The following is a 27,003-nucleotide window of genomic DNA, read 5'->3' as shown; positions in this document are numbered from 1 at the left end:
GACCTTCAGTTGCATGAAATGGCCTGAGGAGGGCGCTGCAGGTAAAGCAGAGAGTTTCAACCATGCCCTTTTCTCTCCGTGTGTCTTCCAGGGACGAGGCTTCGGGTTTCTGTTACGTGAACGATGCTGTGTTGGGGATCCTCAAGCTGAGAGAGAAATACGAGAGAGTCCTCTATGTGGACGTTGACCTACATCATGGAGATGGTACACAAATAAACAACAACAACTAAAACTGTGTTGACTTTAGAGGGCAGTTTGACTTATGTTTTTTATCAGTTATTTTCAGGTTGCGTCTGTCTGATCCCCACAGTAGTTTCAGTGTAGGTGCACGTATAGAACAACGTCCCCATAAAGCATCATTGATCTTCTCTCTGCAGGTGTGGAGGACGCCTTCAGCTTCACATCCAAAGTCATGACCGTCTCTCTGCACAAGTTCTCCCCTGGATTCTTCCCAGGTCGGTCCTTGGAGAAGTTTCAGATGGATTTTTAATGTGATAACTTGGATTGTGTGGCAGTGTTAGATAAGTGTGTATTTGTTTAGGCACGGGCGACCTGTGTGATACGGGGCTGGGTAAAGGACGCTGGTACGCTGTGAACGTCCCGCTGGAGGACGGCATCAAGGACGACAGATACTACCAGGTTTTTACCAGGTACACACAATCACAAAAACACACACACATGGAACGCAATCCCCCCGTGGAACTCGGAGGAAACTTTAAGATGTGTTTTCCTTACGGATCCCTGAGGAGAAATGCTATGTTCTCTTCCCTCTCGCGACCACATCACCCCAAGAGAGGTCAGGGTCATCCATAGAGGAGTGGAGCAAATGCGACTTCAGCGTTTTATCAAGGACGCTTCAGCAGGGAAATCCTTCCATTGTGAGGGCATAAACACGGGGCTTTCTAGCTTTTCCCGGGACTGAACAATCAAAAAAGCAAACGTCTGTACAGTGCTCCTCAGTAAACGTGACCTTTAAGGCTGTTTTGAAATGTGAAGTTTGCGTCCCTGCTGTCTTGGAAGTTTATGAAGCCGTTAAATCTATATTTGAGCAAAAGAGAACAAGGCTGGGCAGCAGGCGAGCAGCAATCCCGTCAACTGTGTGCGATCGGCTGAGACACCGAGCTTGATGTAGTTTTGTTTGGCTATAAAAACATGTTTGTTGAAACACACAGAGGTGTAGGATTTTAAAGACTGTAGAAAATCTTTTGAATGTTTTACATGGAAGTCCATCTGCCTAAGAGAAGAATGCTGCTGGAAATCTGTTAATCATCCAAGTTCATATATTTATTTTAAGTGACTCTCATTGCAGCAGATTATTTCTAACCAACAGCTGCACATTAGAGCTGTGAAATTTTAAACTGCAGTCATTTAAACAGGAAGATAGCATCCCATAGTGAAGAATATGTGGAAATCCCTGTAGTTTTGGCCAAATTAAAGTGAAATGAATGTTATTCATTGAATATTCTCTGCAAAAAACACCAACCAATTTTCTAATCAACACTTGGCAGCAAACCAGGACCAAACAGAAAAGCATATTTTAGGATTTGGTGTTTTGCATCACCAACTTTATGTACTCGACACACACAGTTTGCCTTCTCTAACTGTCTTAATGTCTCCCATCTGAGCATCTGAATTGACAGAACTAGCGTTAAACCAACTCGTGTCCTTCACTTGTGCTCGGTGCAGCTGACAGCGGATGACTTTTCCATCTCCTCCGATTAGCTAAACTGTCCATTTTCAGTTAATGGAGGCCACAGCTGCATTTTAGCGTTTTATCGGACGGCGCCGGCTCCTGATGGATACGCATCATCAGCGGGCAGCAGCGTGTTTACGGCCGTCTTGTTTGTTTACAGTGTGATGCAGGAAGTGCGGGCGCAGTTCAACCCGGAGGCGATGGTGATGCAGCTGGGGGCCGACACCATGGCGGGCGACCCCATGTGCTCCTTCAACATGACCCCGGTGGGGGTGGGCAAGTGTCTGCAGTACGTCCTGCAGTGGCAGCTACCTACACTGCTGCTGGGTGGAGGTACGCTGCGTGTTTGTTATTCTGCCTGATTTGTAGGTTTGTTAGCGCGTCTCCATATGTGTGAATGTGCACTTAAAATACTCCAAATGAACTGCTGATAGTGTAGCACGTCTGTTGTGTGTGTGTGTTTGTATTTGCTGTTGAGTTTCAGTGAGTCGCTCGCTTATACGCACACACACACACACACACACACACACACACACACACACACACACACACACAGCGCTCTGTTCCAGACTCCTCAGCCCTTGGCCAGATGATAGCTACTAATTATACGACACAATGAAGCCATTTTACTCAACTACAATCCCACCTCTCTTCCTTTCTCTCCCTCCCTCTCTGTCCTACATACTTTCTCTCTCTGTTACATCCTCCTCTCTCGCTTCTTGTCCTCCTCTCGGTGTTTCTCGAGTCCATCCTCTTCGTCTTTCTCTGTTGTCTTTTGTGAGAGTTCGTGACTCCTCTGCTCAAACATTTTGTCACGGTAGCTCCCGATATTTTTTTGCAGTGTTACACATTAAGCTGATTTATTTCATCTCTTCTTTCAAACCACGTCTTCACCTAGACGTCCTGTTTATTCATCCTCACAAGTGGCAGGTTTAATTGAAGTAAAACAGTCGCCCACAAACTTGGACATTTCATGGCACTATTGTCAGACATATATGCAGCACGTGACCATAAAATAATGGCGCTCTCTTGATCGGTGTCTCCGTCTCTCTCACCAGGAGGTTATAACCTGGCTAACACAGCTCGCTGTTGGACCTACCTGACGGCAGCAGTGCTGGGAAAGACTCTTTCTTCTGAAATACCTGACCACGAGGTATGGCAACACACACGCACACACACAATCTGCCTCTCAAAGCCACAGTCACACACATTTTCATATTCCCACATGAACACAAATGTGCTCATTCATTGTACTGTCGCACACATGAAGACACAAACACACCCCCTTGTGTCCACTGTCTGCTGAGTCACTCCATCTAATCAAAGATGGCCGCCCGCTTCTCAATAAAGGGGTTTGTCTCCAGGTGAGTCAGACGGCGGTAGTGTTGACAATTCCTCTCTGTCTGCTGCATTAAACACTGGCTCCTCTCACTCCATCTCATTGGGCAGTAAGGTCAGTTTTTTTTGTGCCACACGGGCGCAAAAGTGTTATTAAAGGAGAGAAAAATCCAAATTTTAAGGGCTTAGTTATTGATTTTTTTCCCTTCATGTATGTGGCGACTTTGTTGTCATTAGTTGGGGGAAATGGTTGTTTTTGTGTTTGGTTGGAATGAAGAATAAAAGGTTATTGTCACAATAAAGTTTTGTTCAAGTGCTCAAAAAAAAGAACATTATTTTATTATCGAGAAAGTTTTCAATATTAGCAGGAAATTTGGTCGACTGAAACCATTTCAACATGTCTTGAAAAAAAAAATTACATCTATTGAATAACTTAATGGGCCACAGTGACCTTTTATTAGCCTCAATCGGTGATAAATAAACACAATAAACTAGCATTTGCCGCTTATTAAATCAGTTTAACCTCAAAATATTACACTAAATTAATAATAGGCGTCTCGGCTGCTCATAATCATGTGAGTTCTAAAAAATAGAAACGATATCGACTTATGATCTGAGCACAAGAACTGTAACCGAGACAAGTTAGTCTGCTGTTTGGAGATGATCTGACGTGTTGGTTGTTGATACACAAACTGCTGTTGACACTAAAATGCAGCCACGCTGTCGACTTCTTTGACACGATGTCAGTTAGTTTGGAGCCGATTAAACCTTCATTAAACTTAACGATAATTAAGTTGAACCCAGCATCCTCGACGAGGTCCGTTTAGTTTGTCTGTTTCATCCTGCTGCCAGAAATAACAGAATATTACTGGAGGGCTGTTGATGAACACTGGAAATTATCCAACCAATGAGAATTTGGTCTGATGAGAGCATATAATTATGTTGTTAAAACAATATAAATGTTTGTTGTATTGTATCATATAATAAGTAGTTATGCTTACCTGGCAATATTTTTAGGTTTATGATTCTCCAAAATAAAGATTAGCACTGCAGTTTTCTGTGACTCTGCAGTTTGATGATTCGTTTATTCCCAGACTAAGTGAACGTACCAACTCGATCTGGTTAATTAGGTCAAAGTGAGGATGCAAACAAACAAAAATGTGAGCAAACGCACGTTGCATTTACGTTAGCGAGGAAGCAAAGCGTCCCTGGAGTTTATTTTAGTAACAGACAGGACTCATTTCTTCATTACGCTAACTGCTAAATCAAATCGAGCCGTCCTCTCTGCAAATAGAAATCAGTCTGTCTGTCCTGCTCCTACACTCGCTCACACACAAAGAGCCTCTTTCTGCAGCCGCTGATTTTTGGACCTTGTCTTGGTCAAATGTAATGAATAGCTGTGAGTGCCTCAGTGTGTGTGTATGTGTGTGTTCGGGCCGAGATGAAGGTACCTCTTGTTTCTCCTCGTCAGCGTCCAGTGGCCCTAAATAGCCTTTGACCTCATTAAGGAGCACTCACTGAAAACAAAGCAACTATCAGTGCAGGCAGCTGCCATAGATGATGAACACACACATGCACACACACACATTTTCTATCTCAAATCCAAACCGTAGGAGCCCCCCAGTGCCGTTTCCTAACTTGATTTTTAAAGTGCTTATGTGTTCTTTGCCCCGTTTAGGATGTAATATATCTTTAATGTGATTTTCCGGTGAAGTCGTACAACTGCAGAGCCTCGCAAACGTGTGTGTGCGTTTGAGAGTGTGTGTTTCTCTGCCCGATAAGAGGGGCATTTATCCATGATGACCAAGCAGAGCTGAAGTTCCAGCGACATGGGGGAACAAAAACTACCTTTGTACCCCCTCTGTGTTTGTGTGAGTGTCTCAACCCCGCTGCTCCACTGTAGACAAAACCACATGAATACGCACATTCATTACGCTCGGATAATGCTCCGGCCTGTTTTATAGCATTTTCATGTGCCTCATTGTATGATAAGTTGCCTCCCATGTGGACTAAACAGCTGCTGCTCACATGGAAAACCAGTGAAAGTGTGCTCTTGTGTGAAAAAGACTCGAGCTGCAGCATCCTTAACTGTCTCCGGTTTCAAACATCCAAAAACAGCCACTTGAAGCACTTTCAGTTTGTTTTATCAGCTTAAATCTCAGTTTCAAGCAAATCTGTGTTCATGTGGTTTTAAATATTTAGTTTGAAAGTGTTTGTTTTCACTGAAATCAAACCTCGTGTTTTCCTAAGTGCCCGAGAGGGTGAGCGTTCGGCCTTCTGGAGCTGCATGAAATAATTAAAAATAGTAGTCTAAAGAACACAAACATTAGTCGGAGCGGGCCGGTCACGTCAACAATAGTGCCGTAATATTCGCTGATTACCAGACAAAATATTACACTGCAGATAAACCACACAATGGCTCTGCTCGACTCACACTTATTATGCTCCAATATCTTATGAAAACACAAGTAAAAGTGGCTTTTGTAGTTGGGACCACGAGTCGAGCTGCCAGGTTGAAAGTCATTAACCCTCGCTGCTGACTTGTATTGTGTGTTAGCGGTTAGCTGATCCTGATTGACCCTTATTGTGTGATAGCGACGCAGCAGATCTGCGTGTGAATCGGAGGGCAACAATGTGGGGCAACTAAGAATAGCCACGCGGGTCAAAGGTTAGTTAATGTCTCTGATTGGACAGGCGCAGATTGGCTTCATGACATGTTGAGTTTTTTATGGGAAAGTGATTTGTTCCTGCTGTTATTAGGTGCTTTTACTTGATGTCCACATTGCTGGCAGCATAGAGAGTTTTACAATTTAAAATTCCCTGAATGGTGAAGTGATGGTGAACAAGATGATATAAAACCACAGCAGGATCTAAAACACTCCTCTGAATCCTCCTCCAGGTTGTTTCTGGGATTGTCCCATTAAAGCATTCTCTGAATTCAACAAAAAACTTCATTTGATGTACGATTAAGAACACTGATGCCGTCTAATTGCACAAAAACATAACAATGCATCTGTTACTTGGAAAAAGAAAGATGCAAAACTAATGTGTCCAGACTTGTGTTTGCATCGAATGCTGGCCCAAATCTGTTGCTTGCCTTTGGATTAGATTCATCTTATTGGCACATTAAACACCAAAACAGACTGGCTTTTTGTGAACTTATAATTTTGTTGAATTAAAAAAAAAGCTCTTCCAGCTACTATTCTAAATGATAAACATTTAAATCATTATATCCTGAATACTTGCATGTAACTGTTCACATCTTAATGTCCTCAAATTACTTTTGCATCTTTTTTGTCCGAGCAACAGGTGACGTTTGGTGGAATAATTGATCCAAAGCTTTTAGCACGGCCAGGTGTTTGTGTAGGTAGACCGACAACAACCTGCTCAGCTGGTAGAGCGGCACTACCTGCAGGGTTGGTGGTTCAATCCCCCGCACCTCCTGTTGACGGAGAGCCTTTGGGCAAGACGCTGAACCCTCCTGATGGCAGGGAAGCAGCTTTAATGGCTCACCACCTTAGATTTTAGTGAGTATTAAAGTGTATATGTTAATGAACTACTATTAAACTGTTGCAGGCTAAACATTAGCATGTTAAAATGCTAAATGAGCTCCTGAGCTAACTAAATGATGGAGCACTGACATGTTGCTGAAACTCCACCAGTAATACCTTTATAATTCCCTGCATCCTCTCAGACTAGCCAAGCTTAGCGTTGCGACATGAACTCGTGTGAAGTCAGAGCAGCGAGAATCCACCTTTCTTTAACTCCGCTCCGCCCGAAACCCTCTCTGTTCCCCGATTCTGTTCTCGGTCATTTCCCAGCAGCTGAGTCCGTCTCAGGCTCGCTGCTCTGACTGAAAACAAACCACACGTCCAAACTTCCTGCGGCTGCCCTGCTGCTGCCTCAGCGGGCAAACGTGCAGACCGTGGGCTCGCCGTGCTGTTGCTGCTGCTGTGTATCCAGCTCATATCCTTTGTCACACTCTGTACTGCTGCCGCTCTCTGCCTGTCTGTCGTCTCTTTCCTGTCTCCGGCTGAACGTCCACAGAGCTGTGGCACCAGAGTTTACTTGATTTGCAGACTCCCACTTCCAAGGCTCTCCTTTTATCTCTGTTTTTTTTGGCGGAGGCTTGTCCACAGGTAGCCTTTCATCTGACGTTTATGACAATACTTTGGCTTTAAATGCTTTTATTGTGAATATTTGATTGTTAGTTGTCATTAATTGAGTTATACCCTCAGTTTAAAAAAAGATTATTTAAAGCTGCAGCTAACTAAACCCAATTAAAGTCAATAAAATTGGATTTCCATGTGAGAAAACACTATCAACACCCTCAAACTAACACTAATAAAGTTGAATTAAAGTGATATTAGCAGTCTAAAAGGCTTCATTTCCGGATAACAGTAGTAGATTTAAAACACGCTTCTGTTACATGTGTTATTGTCCTGCAATAAAAAGCAGGAAACAAATACAAACTGGCAAAATAATGATTTTTTTTTTTTGTGAAGAATGAACAAAATAAAACTAAACCAGATCCGTTATGCAACTGCAGAGTGTTTCCTCATGTGGCCTATAATTCTGAAATAAGAGAGGCTGCCTTTGTCTCTCTTCGACTTTTGTAATATTCAAAGTATTTTCTGAATGTCTGGACAGCAAAGTAGTCAGTATTTGTTTTCCTTTTTTTGTTTTCCTAATTGCTGGCACAATACAAGCTGATAAGACGCAGCCAAACGTTTATCAGGATTGCTCAACGGCTCGCTCGAATTCCCCTCGTCTCTGCTGAGAGGAACAGAAGTAAATACAAATGTGTGTCCGTCTCAGAGCCGCACAGGAAGGGAGGACGTCTCTGGTCCCAGATTGGCAGCGGGGAAGCGTCCCGCCTCTTTACTTCCTCTTTTCCTGTCTGCAGCCCCTTCCTGTCCTGCCCCTCGCTGCCGTCAGGGATGTGTCGGCTCCCAGAGTCACGGGCTCAATTGCCGGAAACATCGCCGGGCGATAGAGTGTGTGTGACCCGGGGAAGCATGTCTGTTTACGAAGTGACACAGAAAATGCGCCTGAAGTAGCTGATTAGTACGTTAATTCTGTTTGATCTTTATTTAAAATGAAACAGCACAACTGTGGTTAGAAGCAGACAGATTATCCTGTCACGATGCCATCAGTCATTAAAAAAGCCTGCAATCAACATCATCTTCCAAAGAGTCCACAGTTGTTGCCGTTGCTGGAAAACAGAACGGTGGCTCTAAATACTTTAGTACTTAAGTTTTACATTTCTTTTTATGCTCGTCTCCTCTCTGTTCTGTAAACACTGCCTGCAGTTCAGCCGGAAGTCTCTGAACTTTTCTCACGTGAAAGTCGGTCACAGCTCAATCACCGCTGGACAGAATCTGGTATAAAAAGTTTATTTTTGGCAAATTCTTACATAGGACGTAAAATAATGTGATTTTAATTAAATGCAATGATTTCAAACTTGGGCTGCAAGGTGTCTCGGTGGTTAGCATCGTCACCTCACAGCTAGAAGGTCGCCGGTTCACATCCCGGTGAGGACACCCGGGGTCTTTCTGCGTGGAGTCTCCATGTTCTCCCCGTGCAGCGTGGGTTCTCTCCGGGTTCTCCGGCTTCCTCCCACAGTCCAGAAACATGTTGAGGTTAATTGGTGATTGTAAATTGTCCGTAGGTGTGAATGTGAGTGTGCTTGGTTGTCTGTCTCTAAGTGTAGCCCTGTGATAGACTGGTTACCTGTCCAGGTGAACCTGCCTTCACCCTGAGTCAGCTGGGATAGACTCCAGCCTCCCATGACCCCAGTGAGGATTAAGCGGTGTGTAGATGATGGATGGATGGACTTCAAACTTACATTTTTCCAACTGAACTGCCTGTAACACATGATTCATTCAACAACTGTCAGAAAGTTGAAAGCCTGACCTTTTTTTTTTTTTTTTCACATTTCCAGTTTCTGGCTCTGATAAAGGGTGTAATTTTGCCTTTTTTTTTATTTTATTTGATCCTAGATCATCATTCATGTTGTCCTCATTTTTATTTTCCCATCAGGCAAGATGTTTTTATAAACCAACCATCCACATATTTATAATACTTGAACTTTGGATTTGGTCGTAATTTAGTTCTCGTAGTTTCAACTGAGGAGACTGTGAAACCACATCACTGTGCTTTCACACATCAGCCTGTTTTGATGCATTTTCAACGGATTACACAACGTGAATGTGGCGACACTGGATGCATTGTGCTCGTATTTACAGTGTGTAACACGATGGAGCGTGGCGAGATTCAGAAGTGTGACAGCATCACTCAAACTGTGCAGCAAAACAGCATGATCTGATATCCTCGGTTTCCCAGAGTTCTGAATGCGTACGAGCGGTAATCTTGGTGTGGCGCGCCTTAAAAGGAAAGCTGTCAGATGAGTCTAAGAAAGATGGATTGATGAAAAGGTAGGGAGGGTGAGGGAGAGTGCAGAGGCAGAGGCAGAGCGGCGTACGTGCGCGATGTGACCGTGATTTGGGCATCGGGCCGTTTTTCTTTCCTTGTTGAAAACATTTATTAGATAGCAGCTTGATAGCAGACGGAGTCCATTTGTTTTCCCGAGACGTTTTCCCCTCCGCTGTGCAGCCCGGCATCCTTCATAGCCGCAGATCCTGCTGACCGCTGTAAAAACAAACATGCTCTCTCACACACACACACACACACACACACACACCACAGATGGGCTGCTGCATGCTAACAGCCCACGAACATGCTCAAACTTTCTCACAGGCTCGTACATATTACACACACAAGCTTCAATAATGCACAAATATGAATGTGTGCATGTACAAGGAGGTATTTTGCACATATTACAAATACAGGATTTTACTTTAAAGTCAAATCTACAACCTAAACACAGAAAACTGAACGCCTCAGCGGATCAAACACACATGTAGGAGTGAATCTATACGATCGCTTGTCTTTCAATAAATAAATAAAATACCAAATCTAGGTATGTGTGCCATTTGATCGCTCCCACATGTGAATGTCTTTTCACGCCGTGAGTCATCCCCTTGATGCTGTCATCTGATTTGTACGAGCGGTGCCGACTTATCATGTGCAGAACCCACAGCACTCAATAAAACACTTGTTTGAGCAGAGGCCACAACTTTATCGCCGCGTCCGTCATTAGCAGTCTGAGCTGAGGACGTGGTGACAGCAGACACATAACACTACGCTGCCGCCTCAGTTCTTCAAATACCAGCGTAGCATCGCTGCTTTTCTGATTTTTATGTGAGTAGATTTTTCAGCACATTTTACGAGTGGAAAACGGCTGTTTCTAGCAGATAATCACTCCTGGAACTTCTCATCTTTGAGCCAATTCCTTAAAACTGCTTTCACCCGTCTTGCTAGCTTCTCCATCTTGCAGAAGGCTCTTGGATGAGAGACGAAACATCCTCGTGGAACCAAGTAATAGGTCCAGTTGATTTCCATTGAAGCGCTTTGGATTCCTACTGAGAATCTCCACAGACATATCGCAGAGATCATGAAAGATGCAGCCTGGTCCAGTTGTTGAAGTTGACAGCCCACATGCGTGTTCTTACCTGTACGGTCATCTGGGAGAAATGCCGTATGCAATCAGGATCTTTGTACTAGTTAGCCCTCATTATTAAAGCAGTCAGTCAGACTGACGCTGGGCTCGGTTGTCCGGCTGCACCACAAATCCTCCGAGGCTGCATAACACTCCATTTGTGACGGCTTTGTTTCAGCTTGCATCTTTCACACGGCTCTGGGACTGTAGCTTGAGAAAAACAGGTGTGGGATGGTATTACAGCTCACATATCAATGAGGCAACAGTTGCACGACGCCGCAGACAGACTCGCAGTTTTTGTTCGACATCGTCCTTCCTGTAGCTGAAATGTTCCTCCACAACTTTACAAGCAAATCTTTGTTTTCGTTGCTTCTCTCCTGCTCCTCGCTCGTTCCACTCCGCACATGTGGAGCCTGCGAGTCGACAAACTCTGTCTTTTAAATGAAGTTAAAAGAAAAAGCTCCTAAATCAGAGTAAATGACGTTCTGTCAGGCAGGCTTTGTTTTAAGATTAGTCATCGAAAATGAGGACCGTGTGAATTTTCTTTTTGTGTGAAGCAGCAAAAAGAGTTAGTTTGCCTTACGCACAGGGCATTCTGATGCTGAGGAGATATGTGGTGCAGCTTTAGTGTTCAGTCAGCTTCTATTGTTAACTAATGCTCCTAATTTTACAGGAATACATGAGTTGACTTAATCAAGCAGGTATATGATTATCTGCACCACTAGTCATTCTAAAACTCTACTTTTAGTGAATGCTGCATTCAGATGAACATGTGCTTTAACACAGTGTTTCTCGTACAAACAAGCTCATGAGTGATGTGCAGAGGGTCCATGTTAAAGACCGCAGAGAATACCCAGAGACCTTTTCCTATTTATCTCCCTGAGTGTCTCTGCCAGAGACACCGGAGCCAGTCAGCGGGTATTTTCTGTCTCCTGACCTTGCCCAGGTGACGTAGATGCGCTGCGTCACTGCTCCAAGTCTATCTTTTAACCTCGTTTTCTCTCCGACACTCGACAGCTTTTCCGCTCGTCCGTTTCTGTGCTTTCAGGAATAACGGAACGTTTTGCAGAAATTCGTTAGGAGTGTCTTCGCCTTTCTCTCGGTTCTCTCTCCTCTCCACGGTCATCCAAACCAAACAAGCAGCCAGCAGGAGACTGAGTGTGTGATTTGTGTGTCTGTGTGTGTTTTTGTGTGTTGCTGGACAGCAGGAGACAGAGCACTGGGTTCATGGGAATACAGTGTATGTGTGCAAGCGTGTGTGTGTGTGTGTGTGTTAAGTAACTGCTCTCATGTTGAGACCGGAGGTAAGACAGAAACTCATCGGGGCTAATTGGAAACAGACACTTTAAAACAGGGCTTTAACTTTTGGATGCATGCACTCGCACAACACACCAGCAAATATCCACAAATAATTACACTGAACGCACACGTATGTACGCTCTCATACCTTCGCAGGCATTTACTACACACAGCAGCATGCATTCCCTCAGTTTGACTCACACAGGCCTGTTAAACAAAGACAGAGTCGTCTTTGTCTTCAGATAAACAAGCGTATACTCCTGCTGCACGTTGGCTCGCTTCAGCTGTGTGCGCCTTCGTTCTGAAGTCTTCTCTAATGACGTCCATCTAATCCGCTCAAGAGTTCAAAACCAGATACGTCCGTCTTTAAAATGACCGTGGCAGCGGCGCAGAAATCATTATGGGATGTTGGCTGAATGAATCCGCCAACTTAAACGAGCAATCTGACGTTTTTGGACGTGCTTTAGCATCAGTCAGACAGACTGACAAGATGTTGCAATAACATTTTTAAATAGTAGATTCTTGCTTATGCAAACATCATGTCCTGATTTTAGACCCCTAGTCAAGCCTTTTTCCTGGTTTTTGAGAGGTTAACTAACGAGCTGGCTGGAGTACTCAGAAAGAAATAGATACAGACTACCTGTGCAGGTGCAGCTTCAGCCAAATTACAAAGAGAAACACAAACCAAGAGATATTTCCCACAACTGCCCAGTTTGTACAACACGACAGTCGCTCTCATCTTCAGCAGAACTGATGCTTGTATGTTGTTTCCTCTGGTCTGATAAAGTAAGATGCACACAAACATCAAAACACAACCACCATCATTTGAAAATTTCTGAGTTTTTCATTGCTGGTCAAACAAAACCAGCATTTTTTCCCACAATTTACTGACATTTTATGCACATAATACTGTTTTCATAACATTTAAATCCCTCAGTTTTAGACTGAAGACCTGCTGAACACTGCTCTTAAAGAAACCATACATTTGCATGTTCACATCTTCTCACAATCAGTCTGAAAGCTCAGTTTTAGCTCCTGTCTTTTTTCGGGCAACTTTGGTTATGTACCAGACTCTACCAGTTCTAGGGATGGAGCTTCAGCACATGCAGCTCTCAGTTTGACGGGAAGCAGGAGTTATGCAAATGTGTTAAATGGTGACGTGGATAAGTAACAGAAGAAAAGTCTGGACTTCGAACGAGGTGTTTCAGGCAGTCGGGGAGCAGAGTTGAACTCCCTTAGGTGAGGACTCGCTTGCAGAGCTTTCTACGTGCGCAGAGAAGCAGCTACATAACGCGGCAAAGGAAATGGAAAAACCCGAACACCGTAATACGGGCTCTTTAATCCCTCTCCGTTTTCTGTGAGACTCGCTCTTTTGTTTTAGGCCTCAGTCACCTTGGCTCGCTCGGCGTGTTCTGCTGAATCTTCAGAGTCCAAGGCTTTCACAACAGTCGCTGCAAACGGACTGACGCACTTGTGGTCAGGTCTGGCCTCAGAGTTTGTTTTGCTCTCATGGCACTGAGTCACGGCCTCACAAATTCCCTGGAAATACATTTTTTTCAACTGACGCGCTCTGGTTTTAACTCCTGGTTGAACCCGCTCTCTGGGTTTCCACCTGTTTCTTTTTTTTGCGCTGGCCGCAGAGCCTTTGGTATTTGTTGAAATCATCTCAGAGTTTTTTTTGTTTTTTTTTTTTTGCTCTTGTTGGTGAGGCCCAGGCTGTCTTAGCAGAACTCTGGCTGATTTGTGGTTCCTCTTCTGTGTTCTGCATTACATTTTCTTTCTGTGCATGAACCAGACGGGGCTGACTGCCTCATACATTTGTTTGTGTTAATGCAACTCCCAGACAACACACCGGGTTCAGAAAATATAAATAACATGTGTCCATCTGAGAGTGCTGAGCTGTTTCTTTGCTCCGGGGATGGGCGATGTCAGCCTGTTAATCAATCCACCACTTAGCTTCAGACTCAAACATCTCAACAAATACTGGACGGATCGCCATGAAATTCTGCACAGAGATCCCCAGAGCCCAGAGGATGAGTCCTAATCACTTTAATGATCCCCTGACTTTTCCTGCAGCGCCACCATGATGTTCACATTTGTGGTTTAATGTGAAATGTCTCAACAACTATTAGAAGGATTTTCGTGTAATTACGTGCAGACATGCCGGTTACCCTCAGGACGGGTTGCGTCCACATTGTTGATCGACTGACTTTTCATCTCACGCCATCAAAAGTGGAACTTTAATGGTCGAAAAAAAACCTGCAAAACTAATGACAATCCCACCTGCACGAGCTGCTGGGATGCTCCTTTGCCATCATAGCTTTACTCTAAGCTGTTGACATGTTGTTGCAGGAGTAGTGCAGCGTTTGGTGAAGGTGCTTGTGTGAGCAGATCTGATTTATCTCCTGTTTTTAGCTTCTTTTTTTTCCATCTCCTGTTACATATACTGTTTAAATGGAGAATCTGAAACTGCCACTGCAACCTGCACTACCTCTACAGGTTTGGCAGCTGCAGCCAGCATGCTCCTTTAATTAAACCTTTTTTTTTTTTGCACTTTTTCAGCTTTTGAACAACCCTAATGTACCGCCAAATTTACCGACTAGTATTGTTATTTTTAATGTACGCTCAGTGTCCATGTTTACCAGGAACACTGGAACAAAACTACTAAAGGTTCAACCAAAAAACAAAATAACACAGTTTGAGCACCACAATATACAACTCCAGGGAGATTTAGTAATGTTGGAGCGTCTCCTCTGTCTGTCTGAACCAAGCTGACTGGTCTTCTTGTGCACGCTGGTGGTGGTGGACACTCATACACCTGCAAACATCTGTATTGGAAACTATCCCAGCCAAGGGTGCTCCTGAGCCAAATGCTTCCAACACACAAGCAACAAAAACAACAAGCAGCCCTGAAAACAAACAAATAAAAGATCAGCAACCTCTCGTTTTGTAGTGATTGCTGCTACCATCTATCTGGATGAGGAAAAGTGGTGCAGCTTTCTATCTACAGTCATCCCCAGAGCCGTGCACTTATTGGATGCACACCTTATATTGTCACCGTGGGTCTCCCAACGCAATTTTACAGCTCAACATATATTATATTTTCCAGGTTCCCCGGTGGACGAACCCCCAGTTATTTATTTATGGTAACTCAGATGTAAGACAAACCAACACAACATCCATGACTGTCGTATTTTATATGTTTATTTTTCAATTCGTCATATTTAAAGTTTAAGGAAATTCAGTGCTCAAATTAAATGTTCAATAGATGTTTAAAAAGTCGGTTAGTAATCATTTCCCTCAGCATTGACCAAAATAATCATGATTTAGTTTAGTTTTTGGTTTTTGCCATAATCGAGCAGCTCTACCTCACAGATAATTTCCACCTTTTATTTTTTCACATCCCTTTTTTCTCTATTTCAGCCAACAAGTGCAGAAGCTTCCAGCTTAGTGCTCCCAGTGTTGACACTGCTGCTCTCTGTTCTATTTTACACGTGTACAATGCAAAATATGAGCGAGACGATCTATGAAAGCAACCACAAAGAGTTAGAGATAGAAGACAAGTTGGTTCAGGAGAGGTTAAAAAAAATGTTGCTTGATTTTTTTTACTTTTTTTTTTACCACTGTTTTGAATCTATTTCAATTTCTTGTTTGAAGGAATGATCCCTGAAAGCCTGTGTAAATATTCATCACCAGTCAGTCTCTCAGTCCAACTCTTCAAAGTCCAAGCGGAGCTCGAATTTTTCCAGGAAAGCGGCTGCATTCTTTAAAAAAAGAGACAAGGAGGAGAGAGTGTACTTTGGCGCTGCGCTGCAGCGACTGTGTGCAGATGTGATGGATGAAAAGTATGACTGTGGAAAAAAAAAAACCGACACGTTATTTTAAAAATCCCAAAACTGTGATGTGATCTCTGTTTGTGTGTGTGTGTGTGTTAGTTTTTTACAGAATACGGACCAGACTACTCGCTGGAGATCAGCCCGAGCTGTAGACCAGACCGCAACGACACCAAACACCTGGACCAGGTCATCAGCACCATCAAAGGTGTGTGTGTGTGTGTGTGTGTGTGTAGGTGTGTGTGTGATGCACAGGTGCGTCTGTCTGTGTGGAGCGTAAACAGGTGTGTGTCGCACTGAACCCTCGCTCACCTGAAGCCCTTTTGTCTCTGCACGGCTCTTTTTATGTGCGGTTTCATGTGTCTGTTCTTGTTTCCATACGTCTCTGTGTGGGATGAAGGTTTGTCTTGTTCTTCTGCTCTCTTTGTTTCCTCCCTGTTGCTCTGAACATCCTTTTGTGTGTGTGTCTGTTATCCACACCCTCTCAGTCAGAGTCTCCATACATGTGGTGTTTTTCTTTTTGCATCTTTCTGTCGATACGTGCCTTTATGTTTGCATGTACATCCCTGAGTGTGTGTGTGTGTGTGCAGCGTTGTGGTTGAGCCTAAAGCAGAGCCTTTGGTCTCAGCGTTGACAGCCCGCAGCTCCCAGGAGAAATCCTCCGGCAGGGTGAAACTTAGGCGAAAAGTTGAGCGGCGGGAGAATTATTGTAAGGAGGTGAGGTCAGGAACTCGCCCAAACACAAACGGCCCACGAGGAGGGGTTCATTTTCCGAACATTATGTCGCGTACAGCCACGATTTCGAGGATCCGGTGTAGAGAAGTGTTAACCACGGACCGGCAGGAAATCCTCCTTCCCTTCCCTCCATCGGTGAAATGCTATATTTAACACAGCTCTCATTGGTTCTGGTCTGTGAGAGTTATTAGCTGAATAAAAGGTGCTGAAAAGATTCTTGGAAGGTCACAGCCGGGCCGGTTACATCACAGAGCGTTCTGATGAAAAGTGTTGTGCCACAGAAGATTGCGGATTTATTTTTTCCCAGACCACAAAAAACCTCGAAAAACATCAACCAACGTGTAAAATTTTAGCTCCAATAATCCTAATTTCAACGCAGCATGTCAGGTTTTTTTTTTTTATACTGAAAACGTTGCCCTGCTTCTGCTGCTCGACAGAGTGAGCAAGAATCTATAAATGCAATCATTTATTTGCATCTATTGAGCTCTTACACACAGAAAGCATAAACAGCAGTGGTTCATAAACTTGATGACAGGAGCGACTACAGTAGGACATGGATCCAAATATATGTCACAGTCCAAATTAAAATCCAGGCAGAACTAAAATTTAGATTTCTCTTAGGTAAATTTAAAATTTGCCTAGGGAGGATTAAAATGTCATTATGATGTAAGAAGGAGTTTAAGTTTGTCTAGGTGAACTCCATCCATCCATCCATCCATCATCTATACACCTTGGTCCTCATTAGGGTCATGGGGGGCTGGAGTCTATCCCAGCTGACTCAGGGTGAAGGCAGGTTCACCTGGACAGGTAACCAGTCTATCACAGGGCTACACTTAGAGACAGACAACCAAGCACACTCACATTCACGCATTCATTTAGCATCACCAATTAACCTCAACATGTTTTTAGACTGTGTGGGAGGAAGCCGGAGAACCCGAAGAGAACCCACACTGCACGGGGAGAACATGGAGACTCCACGCAGATCCTGGGTGTCCTCACCGGGACGCGAACCCGCGACCTTCTTCTCCACCGAGTCACCTTGCAGCCTGAAATCAATGTTATAATTCTGATTTAATTCAGATTTTTAATTTGGTGTGGTCAAATTTTAAACCTGCCGAGACATCAAGGTTCTGTAACTCTGAAAACATTCACAGTACGCAGGTAGAACTGAAGGTAAAGAATCAGCTGATTCTGAGGAGGTCAGGAAGGAACTCATTGATTTTCCTGGAATGACCGTCTTGGTTTCTCTACTTGACGGTATCGTCGTGCTGCTTTTGAATCCACAAATCTGAGAAATGAATTCATGCACATCTGGTTCATGTCGGTTTTAAACTGAACTTATACTGAACTCCATATTTCAGCACGGCAAAGCTCTTTACATGGACACTCCAATAAGTGAGTGTGTATTTTGACAGATTAGAAAAAGCCTGAACTGACCACTATACAGTCACTCCAGTATCGTAGCACCTTTTAACCTGCTGAGGCAGATTTAACATTTGCCAAGACCGAATCAAAATTTTAATCTCGCCTCGGCAGAGTTAATTTGGACTGTGACATATCCACCGATCAGACCGGTGAAGTGAAGAACTCTTTCGCTGAGGTGGCCCCTGTCAGTAGGTGTCATATTTTAGGCAGCAAGTGAACAGTCTGCGGTTGAATTTTGATGTGCAGGGAAACTGTTCAGCGTGAGGATCATTCACCTGCAGAGGAGACGTGATGCTCTGGACAGCGTTCTGCTGGGAAACCTTCAGTCCTGCGTCCTTCATGTGGACTCAAACATTCCCTGCGCTCCAAACCGTACACTTTGTTGGCTGTTGCCTGCAGTGTGCATCCACCCGGGTCACACTGCTTCAGCGTTACCGTCACAGTCTGTGGTGTGAAATCAGCGGTTTGTGCTCTCTGCAGGGCACCGTCATGTATGCAACGTATCTTCCATAACAGAGAGGATTGTGGGTCAGAACAGCCGGAAAAGCTCGCCGGCTTACATGCTGGAAAACGAGAGCGGGCTGGTGTTTTTCTAGCATTTGACATCCTGTGTATCAGGAAATGCTGAATCTGTTTCTGACACACTGTATGGTATGTCAGTATTGGACCACCTAAACCCCTTCATGCCAGCTCTGTTATATCATTCTATAATTGTCGCTGCCACGCTGCCAACATCGCTCAGGAATGATTTGGGTAAAATGATGAAGAGTTCAAGGTGTCGCCTCTGAATTCCCAGATCTCAATTAGATGGAGTGTCTGTAATCCCTCGAGTCGCTGCCTCACAGCTTCCAGGATTTAAACAATCTGTTGCCAGAGTCTCGGGGACTGATACCAAAGAACAAAGTGGATGTTTCAGTGGATCTGAGCTGTTTTGGTGACACGAGGGCGACCCTTCACAATGTTAGGCAGCTGGTTTTAATGCTGTGGCTGCTCAGTGTCTGTATTAATAACGTAAAGTAGCATTAAGCCAGTTTAACTCAACATATACAGTTGAACTTTTTTATTTGTTGGTTCCCCATTTTTTTAAAATATTGATTGAGTCAGTTTTCATGAGGTGAGATGAATTTTTTTGCGTGCTCTTTCTGAATGTATATCCAGCTCATGCTTGTGTTTCAAAAGAGATGAAAACACGGTTAAAACAAATTCAGCAATCTGATAGAAAACTGTTGGCGTCCTCCTGAGTTCCTCTGCCTCTAAGCTGGGTTTTTGTCGTCCAGGCTGCGCTGAGGTGGGACCGTTGCTGTCAGATCTACTCGCTGGGGAGGACGTTTGAAAAGCTCCATTTTGTTGGTGGAAAACTTTGTTTCAGCGTGAACGGAGAGCCAGAACGGAGGGGAAAACGTGTGTTCCCAAATTGTACGCGCAGCAGAGCGGACATGGGATCAATTAGCAGCTCAAACTGCACACGTTCGAACAGAGCAGGTCATCTTACTGTGGCAAATGACAAAAAGCCTGTTGGACGCGGAGACGCTTTATCCAAACAGCATTAAGCGCTCCGCTCTGAAAAACTCCAGGTCACATCAAATCAGGGGAACAGGAGTTTATTTGCCGAAATTCAGTTGGTCTGTTGGCTCGCATTAAATCATCACGACCAGAGGGGTTGAAAGTTTCGCTGGTTTCCAGTCATACGGCTTTTATTAGGGCCAACAGAGAATGAAAGGGAGGAGAAATGAAACGCAGACAAGCCAAAGATGGACAGAAATGCATGCGTCCCATCTGCGTATTCTGTGCTTAATCAGATCCCGTTTCACTTCCAAGTGAGGAGGGAGAGTTTGAACATCAAGCGCTTTAGGTGTGTGTGTGTTCACTGGCTTTTTATTTTGTAAAATGATTTAATTCTGGAGCGTCCACGACTTAGAATTAGTGAAAATGTGCATGTTTGCTGTGCATCCTGTGTGTTTGGTTTCTTTTTCATTCTCACCCTCTGCAGCGTGAATCCAGGGACTTTCTCCTCTTTCTTCCAGTCCTGGTTTCAACCTGTCACATCTGTTTTATGTCGCCTCTCTTTATTTCCTCTCTCTCTCTCTGTCGCTTCTGTCTAACAACCTCTGCGCTCTGTCATCTCACATTGAGTCAGAAATTCCACACAACATGCGAGACGTAAAAATGTCAGTGAGGAGTTTGCAGTCTTTTAAAAATGAGAGTTTGTCTTTTGTGTCTGTGTCTGATTAAACTCATGCATACACATGAACTCAGCGTAAGGATAGTCTACACACACACACACACACACACACACATCCACATGACATCATCGGGGTGGATAAGTGTTTCTCTGGTTTGGAAGCGGAGCGCTGCTTACAAACACTGGTTTCCCTGAGAAACTGGACGGTGCGAGAGCGTCTGCACGTTGGTGTGTGTTCGTTGTCCACATCTGCTCCGTCTGCTGACATGACTCTTCTTAAAGAATCTTAAAGCAGTAATCTCCACAATCCTCTCTCTCTTTTCATTTTTCCTCAGCATGTGTCATGTGCCCAGCCCATATGTTGGATAACTTTAAACACATGCACCGTCCATCCACCGTGCTGTTGCTTGTACAAGTAGCAAATTATGCAAACATGCACAGAGCGGAGGGGCGACTTTGCACGACTTAGATCTGGATGAGCAGAAGATGTGAATGTTGTCCTAAAGGAGGCGAGTTTAAGAAGCATGTTCTGTGGGTTGTTTGAACCTCGGCAGACTTGTCAGGCTCTAAACATGTTTGATCAACGAGGATTTGACCGAAGCACTATTGAAAACATGTGAACACTTGTGTTGTTTCTCCGTCTTACAAGTTTTCTCTGGTGAATTATCAGAAAACAGAAACACATCCAGGGTACCAGTGATGGCTTCTGTGGCTCTATGTCATGTTTGTATCGGTGATACATCCCATAATATTCATGCTCTGCTTGGTTATAGAATAAATTGTGCTGAATAAAAAGTAGATTTCAGCTTTAGATTCTAACATATAAAATTGATTTGGCTGTAGTTTTTTTAATCAGAACTCGATTGTGTTTTTCAGCCCTGAAAATTTAAAATCTATAATCTGTACTGATGAAGTTATGAGGAACAAAAACAGCACTTTCAGGGCCGTTAACTGTTAAAGTAATCATCGTGCGAAGGTAAAACTTTGCATGGCTTCGTTCTGAGCAGATTATTTTTAATGGAATGACACAAATGAATGTAAAAACCAAACAGCATTCAGTGTCTTCCAGCTAAACCTTGTCGGTGCACCACCCTCTCAAAGTATTGAGCTTTAAATATTTATGTGTCCATTTTATTTATTTTAGCCGTTACTGTACTCCTATTATTCTAATTAGTTCAATAATGAAGTCGCCTTTAAACTTAACTCACCAAAAAACAGCCGAGGTTCCTCGCAACCCACAAAATATCAGTTAGTACAGTTTACTAGAGATCAGCTCAGTTTAAAATAAACAATAAAGCACCTTCTGACACACTTCCTGGAGGCTGCAGGAGTTTCCACGGCGGCTTCATTGAGGCCAGCTGTCAGTCATGAAGCACACACACACCCTCCTCATAGCATCAATTAATGAACCCAAAACAAACGACTCCCCTCTCCTGTAAGAGCATCCGTTCCATCCGTCACCTTTATTGAATTAGCCGATTCCACGCTCCTCCTCTGTGACGTAACGTCACGGCCAGACAAATCTCTGCTGGAGTTGAATGTCACCAAGACTAATGAGGCGGCGGCTGACCTCAGGAGGAAGCCGCCCGGTCAGACACGGCGAGGACGCTGCTGATCGCTCTAAATATTTCGGCTCCATCTTTGAAAACACCCTGAATCCGTAACCAACATCAGTGCTTCCTCAGAAAACTAAACTTACTCATTGTCCCCAAACCCATCCAACACGTCTCCTGCTAAGTCAGAGTTTTATGTTGTTCTCCTTCGTCTGCACGTTGCCATTGTTGTCTGCAGCAGCAGCAGGTCATGATAAAGGCCCAGAGCTTCATAAAGGACAGCACTCAAATCCTCCACCTCCGATTTCAAAAGCTTCCTCCCAGGTGCCACTTATGTCTCACCAGGTGATCCAACAACCACCCAGCAGGTGAATAAAGAACTGAAGGATAATTGTGTGCTCTGAAGCTGGCCACATGAATGATCAGAAGCCTCCACAATGTGGACGACCTCTGCATTTATTTATATTTTAGCTTATTTTGACTTCCGTTGTTGCAGCTCCAAGCAGCTTTTATCCCCGTAGTCGTCTGTCTATGTGCCTGTTTTACCTCTTTGCCTTTGTGGATAGATAAAGTTCAAACCCAGCAAACATCAGTGATTTTTGAGTTTCAGTTTGGCTCATGCCCGCTCGCCCGGCTGATGTCGTCCATCCTTCTTGCAGTCTGCGGTCAACTGTCAGCCTCTAATTAGCATGTAAAAATGCTCGCATTAGTAAAACCTTGTCAGGTTTTCATTTTCACAAGCTCCACTTTCAACGGTCAGCAGAAAAAACGGCGGCTTCTGTCGGAACACGGTGCAACCTCATCCCACAAAACACAGCGACGGCCAGTCGGACTCATCCCGTCCCACGTTCTGCTAGATTACTTTAAAACATGAACTCCGTGTTTCTGTTTACCTCAGATGACAAAAGGTCAAATAACTGCTTCTTATTATCCCCTCTGTAGTTTCATGAGAAGCTTTCAGATTCACTGCTTCGTTTATCTCGTCTCGTTAACACCTGGAGCAGCACACAGACCAACAGCCCTCTGAGCTGCTCTCAGCCTCCAGTTCATCAGGAGTTGTTCTCCACTGGACTTTTCTGTCTTCTATATGTCCTTCTGTCTCTTTCCAATTTTCATTTTCCTCTAGTGTACTTCATAGCTTCTGCTTTCAAATGTGCAATATAATATTGCTAGCTTGCTTGCTAAAAGCAGGATGCTAACAGATTACATGTTCACAAAGCAGCTGCATGTGCATCTTGTCGCGCTAATGGCTGGATGCTACTTTTAGCATATTACGCTGAATAATAATAGCACCTGATGGAATTTTTTTACTATACGTTTATTTACATCTATTTGTAAAGTTTTATTTTGCTAAAAGTTTATCTTTGAGTTTCAGAGATAGTCTGTTAGTTTGCATGAATTATTCTGTAAATTCTCAGCCTGTAAAAATTAGGCATTTATTGACATTTATCATTGAATTTCTTACATTTGTAGTCTGTTAAATTCGCGACACCAACGTACACTACATCAACATTTAAAAATCTATAACTGTTAATGAAAAATATATAAATTATTTTTATTTAAACTAGCAACAGCTAGAAAAATGTTGGTGTTTTTGTCTTGATGGGGATATTATTTGTTCCAGTTAATGTGGAATTGTATGATTTTTACTATGAAATGTAATTTAACAAAACAGGGACAAAATCTGCAAGATGACAGTAAATTGTTCAAAGAATTATTTTTCAGTTCAGGCCCAAAGTGAAAATGTCTCTGTAGATTGAATTGTAATTTAAACTTTGGGCAGACAAAGTGTTGGACAGACGTTCAGAGCCACGCCACGAGTGTCGCCTGAAAGTCCTTAAAAAGCCTTTACTGGCAGTCGGTTCATGTCTCAGAAATTATAAAAGCCATAAACTTGTTTCTGTCACAGACATCAGAAAAGCATGTCGGCTTTTATTATCGTCATAAACCGTCCAGTTAATATGTTTTCAGTAAACATACAGTATGTGGCCGCGCAAACAAATGACACACGATCCTCCGAGTGTGAAAGGCATTAAGGAGTTGCTCAGTCTTTCCTACCGTTCCCCTCTCACGCACGCAAAGCGAGACTTTATTAATTAAAATGTGATTTTTACGAGGTGATTGTCCGGGCCTGCAGCAGCTGTTTGGGTATTCACAGCTCGGTGTTTACGAGGCTGGTGCCGTGATTTCCCCAGAGGCCTCTTGTGTGTGTGTTTGTGCGTTCGGTGTCGCCAGCGTGAGGTTAGTTTGTAAACTGCCAGCGTTTCCGTGCGACTCTTTAAAGTGTGTGTCGGCGGGGAAACGTTGGAGCATCTTCACATCCTGCTCGTTAATCCTCCCCGACGCTGACAAGAAGCTCGTCGTGTCGCACACAGTAAATAAAACGCACAAAGCTGCACACCCAGGACGTGGAACACACACGTGCACGGTGTAACTCCCGCCTCGGACGCCGTGATAGATTAACGTCTGCAGGTAGTAAATATGGGAGCCCCCCGTGGACGCTCATCACCTCGACACACAGTTTCTACATCTGGAGAGCAAAGAGCAGCAGACACGGAGTCCGTGTGCAGCTTCATCATAGCCGACATTCTTCTTTTAATCTGTAAAATATCGCACGTTTCCCAAAGCTCTGCGTTGACGTCTTCAAACTGCCTCGGACCAGCTCGTCCAGGAAGAGAGGCGTGGGAGATGAAAGACGAGGGGAAATCGATTACAGCCAGATTCTAATCAATTTTCTAACGTTGTTCAGCAAATATCCTGTTGCTGAGGGCCCACTTGTGACTGCTGTTCCTCTTTTCTGATGCACTTTTTCCTGTTTTTGGCACACATCGCGGTTTCTGAGTTTCCCCTTGTCACAGAAGGGGGAAAAAATGCATTGTGTGCAGCCATTGACCCTGAGAGTCAGCAGCAGCAGCCACTGCTTCAGGGTCTCTACAGTGGACGCGTTATGGACGACTCTGGAGTTTTGCATTTATCCAGTATGTGCTCATGTGTGTTTTCCACCTAATTGAAGAGAACATCAGGTCCCTGCTGGAGTGGAGTTAACATATTAATACGCAAATGTACACAGTTAATGGGAAAACAAGACAAATGTATTCTTTATGTAAAATGTTTAAACGAAGCTGATTACCTGCCACCAATGTTCATTTGGGGCTGATTTCATTTTAAAGCATGTATTGGCTGATGTTGATGACGTCCTGATGACATTGTGCAACCCTTGTGCGTATGAAAATAGTTTAAGGAAGTCCTAAAAGTCATCACATTATCCAAACGCACAACGCAACCACAATGAGCTACAACCTTACGACAGATTCGCTGTTGTGTTTGAGTGGAAATTACGCTATTGGGTCATGTTTGGACTAAAAACAGTTTAAGATACAAGAGTTTGCAAGAGCGATGGGAAGTTTGGCGTGAATAAGACAGAGTTGGCTCAACAAGTACATGTGCGGAAAGGTGTAAGGCCGCAGCTCAGAGAATTTGAAGAAATAGAAACCAACATTTGATTTTTAAAAATGTGCGTTTACGTATTTGTAGTCAGGCGGCACAAACAAATACGATTAAAGACTGGAGTAAGGATGATGAGTGTCGACGACTTTCTGTTTAGACTCATTAGACACCTGATGTCATCGGGTATTTTTAAAATGAAATACATTTTATTTGCAGTTTTTGATTTACCGGTGGTCTGAAACAAAACGAGGCGTGACCAAAAACTTACGAGTCTTCAACTGTTTGGTCGTACCTCATGTCTAAACCTCCAGACGCAGCTTCATGCTTGTTTGTTTAGCAAGAAAATCCAAGGTCCTTGTTCTTGAGGGTCCTTATTCTCATAAGAAACAGTAACGACACATAACTCGAGCCGATTTCTGGGTAGACATGTGCAGAAAATACATGAAACACACTGCGGTGGATGAACAGAGTTCACGGATATTCAACTGCACAGAGAGCGTTTAATAATCTGGATGGACGGAGAATAAACGAGTGTCTGTGATCGTCACTGCTGATCTTTGGGAGTGCGTGATGTGAGCCTGAAGGCACAGCTCTGGGTATAGAGAGCGGTCTGTTTAGGAGCCGAGTTTGAGCTGAAACATTTCTGTCAAACGGATCCGATCAGGCGTCTTTGGGTTCCACAGTCATGCGTGTGGCAGAAACAAGTCGGTTTACGAAGCTTCGAACTGGAAGCAGCAGGAGAGTGAAGATGAAGAAGCCTGTCTCTGAGTCCACACTTTGTTTAATCTGCAATAAAATAGTATTAGACAAAAAAAAACATTTCATCTGTTTGGTAAACGTGATAGCTGGGATAGGCTCCAGCCCCCCGCGACCCTGGTGAGGATTCAGTATAGATGATGGATGGATGGATGGAACTAAACATGATGAGCGGTCCGTTAAATGTGAGGGTGTGATTGGTAAACAAAAGCTTATCAAGCAAGGACGGGTTTAACTGAAAAGTGTAAAGCAGGGGTCTCGAACTCCGGTCCTCGAGGGCCGCAATCCTGCAAGTTTTAGATGTTTCCTTCTTCCAACACACCTGATTCACTTGATCAGGATCGTTATCAGGCTTCTGCAGAGCTTGATGATGAGTTGATCATTTGAATCAGGTGTGTTGGAAGAAGGAAACATCTAAAACTTGCAGGATTGCGGCCCTCAAGGACTGGAGTTTGAGACCCCTGGTGTAAAGTCATGTGTGGGGTGTTTTGTCCACCGGCGGCCTGGTTACAGCGCCCTGCTCACACAGGTAGAATTTAATACGTGTGGAGGGCAGCTTTAAACCAACAGAGCCATCGGAGGAAAAAACACACATGCCGGTATTGGAAAACGTTTGTTCCCGCTCGGTCTTCGATAAAACTTGTTGTCACTGCAGGCAGAAGCCGGCAGGACTCCACTGACAGCTCCACAATGGCCGACAAACAGGACATCCTCCCTCGCTGCGTCAGGGCAATTACTCATCCCCCGAGCGTCCGTGTTGGTGTTTCTCAGTCTGGCCTTTTAACACGGCCAAAGACAAACAAGTCAACCTGCGGCTCCGCTTTGCAGCGCAGCTACAACCAATCTGTGTCTTCATGCAAACGGACCCGGCGCTGTAATTTCCTTATCCATCGGCCGCTTTGCATGCTCGTGTTTCCGCGCACCTCAGCCAGATGTTGTTTTGCATCTTGGTGTGTGTTTGTGTTTCTCCTCCATACTGCTCACTCCCTTAACGTGACCCTCTTTCTTCTCTGTCCTCCCAATTTATGTGTTTGTCGTTCCCCCCCTCCTCACCCCTCTCGTGTCTCTCTCTCTTGTTTACAGGGAATTTAAAGAATGTGGTTTAGGAGTGGGCAGCCTCAGCCTCCTCCGCACACACTCGCACACACACCCACACACCACGTTTCCAAACCAGGTCGACG

The 27,003-nt window shown here is 44.0% G+C and overlaps 1 protein-coding gene across 1 annotated transcript in view; it reads left to right on the top strand.

The window, feature by feature from the left end:
* The window catches only part of hdac8 (histone deacetylase 8), a 30,883-nt gene extending 3,880 nt beyond the window's left edge, over positions 1–27,003 (top strand). Inside the window, exons 5-11 of the mRNA XM_008294260.1 lie at positions 92–204; positions 378–455; positions 542–650; positions 1,854–2,026; positions 2,752–2,846; positions 15,827–15,932; positions 26,906–27,003. Of these exons, the coding sequence (XP_008292482.1) occupies positions 92–204; positions 378–455; positions 542–650; positions 1,854–2,026; positions 2,752–2,846; positions 15,827–15,932; positions 26,906–26,928 (697 nt within the window). The 3' untranslated portion in view covers positions 26,929–27,003. The remainder of the gene's footprint in view (positions 1–91; positions 205–377; positions 456–541; positions 651–1,853; positions 2,027–2,751; positions 2,847–15,826; positions 15,933–26,905) is intronic.

Source organism: Stegastes partitus, unplaced genomic scaffold, assembly GCF_000690725.1.
Source record: "Stegastes partitus isolate 25-593 unplaced genomic scaffold, Stegastes_partitus-1.0.2 Scaffold952, whole genome shotgun sequence".
NCBI lineage: Eukaryota > Metazoa > Chordata > Actinopteri > Pomacentridae > Stegastes > Stegastes partitus.
The sequence above is the reverse complement of the archived record's forward strand: the minus strand, read 5'-3'. Positions and strand labels throughout refer to the sequence as shown.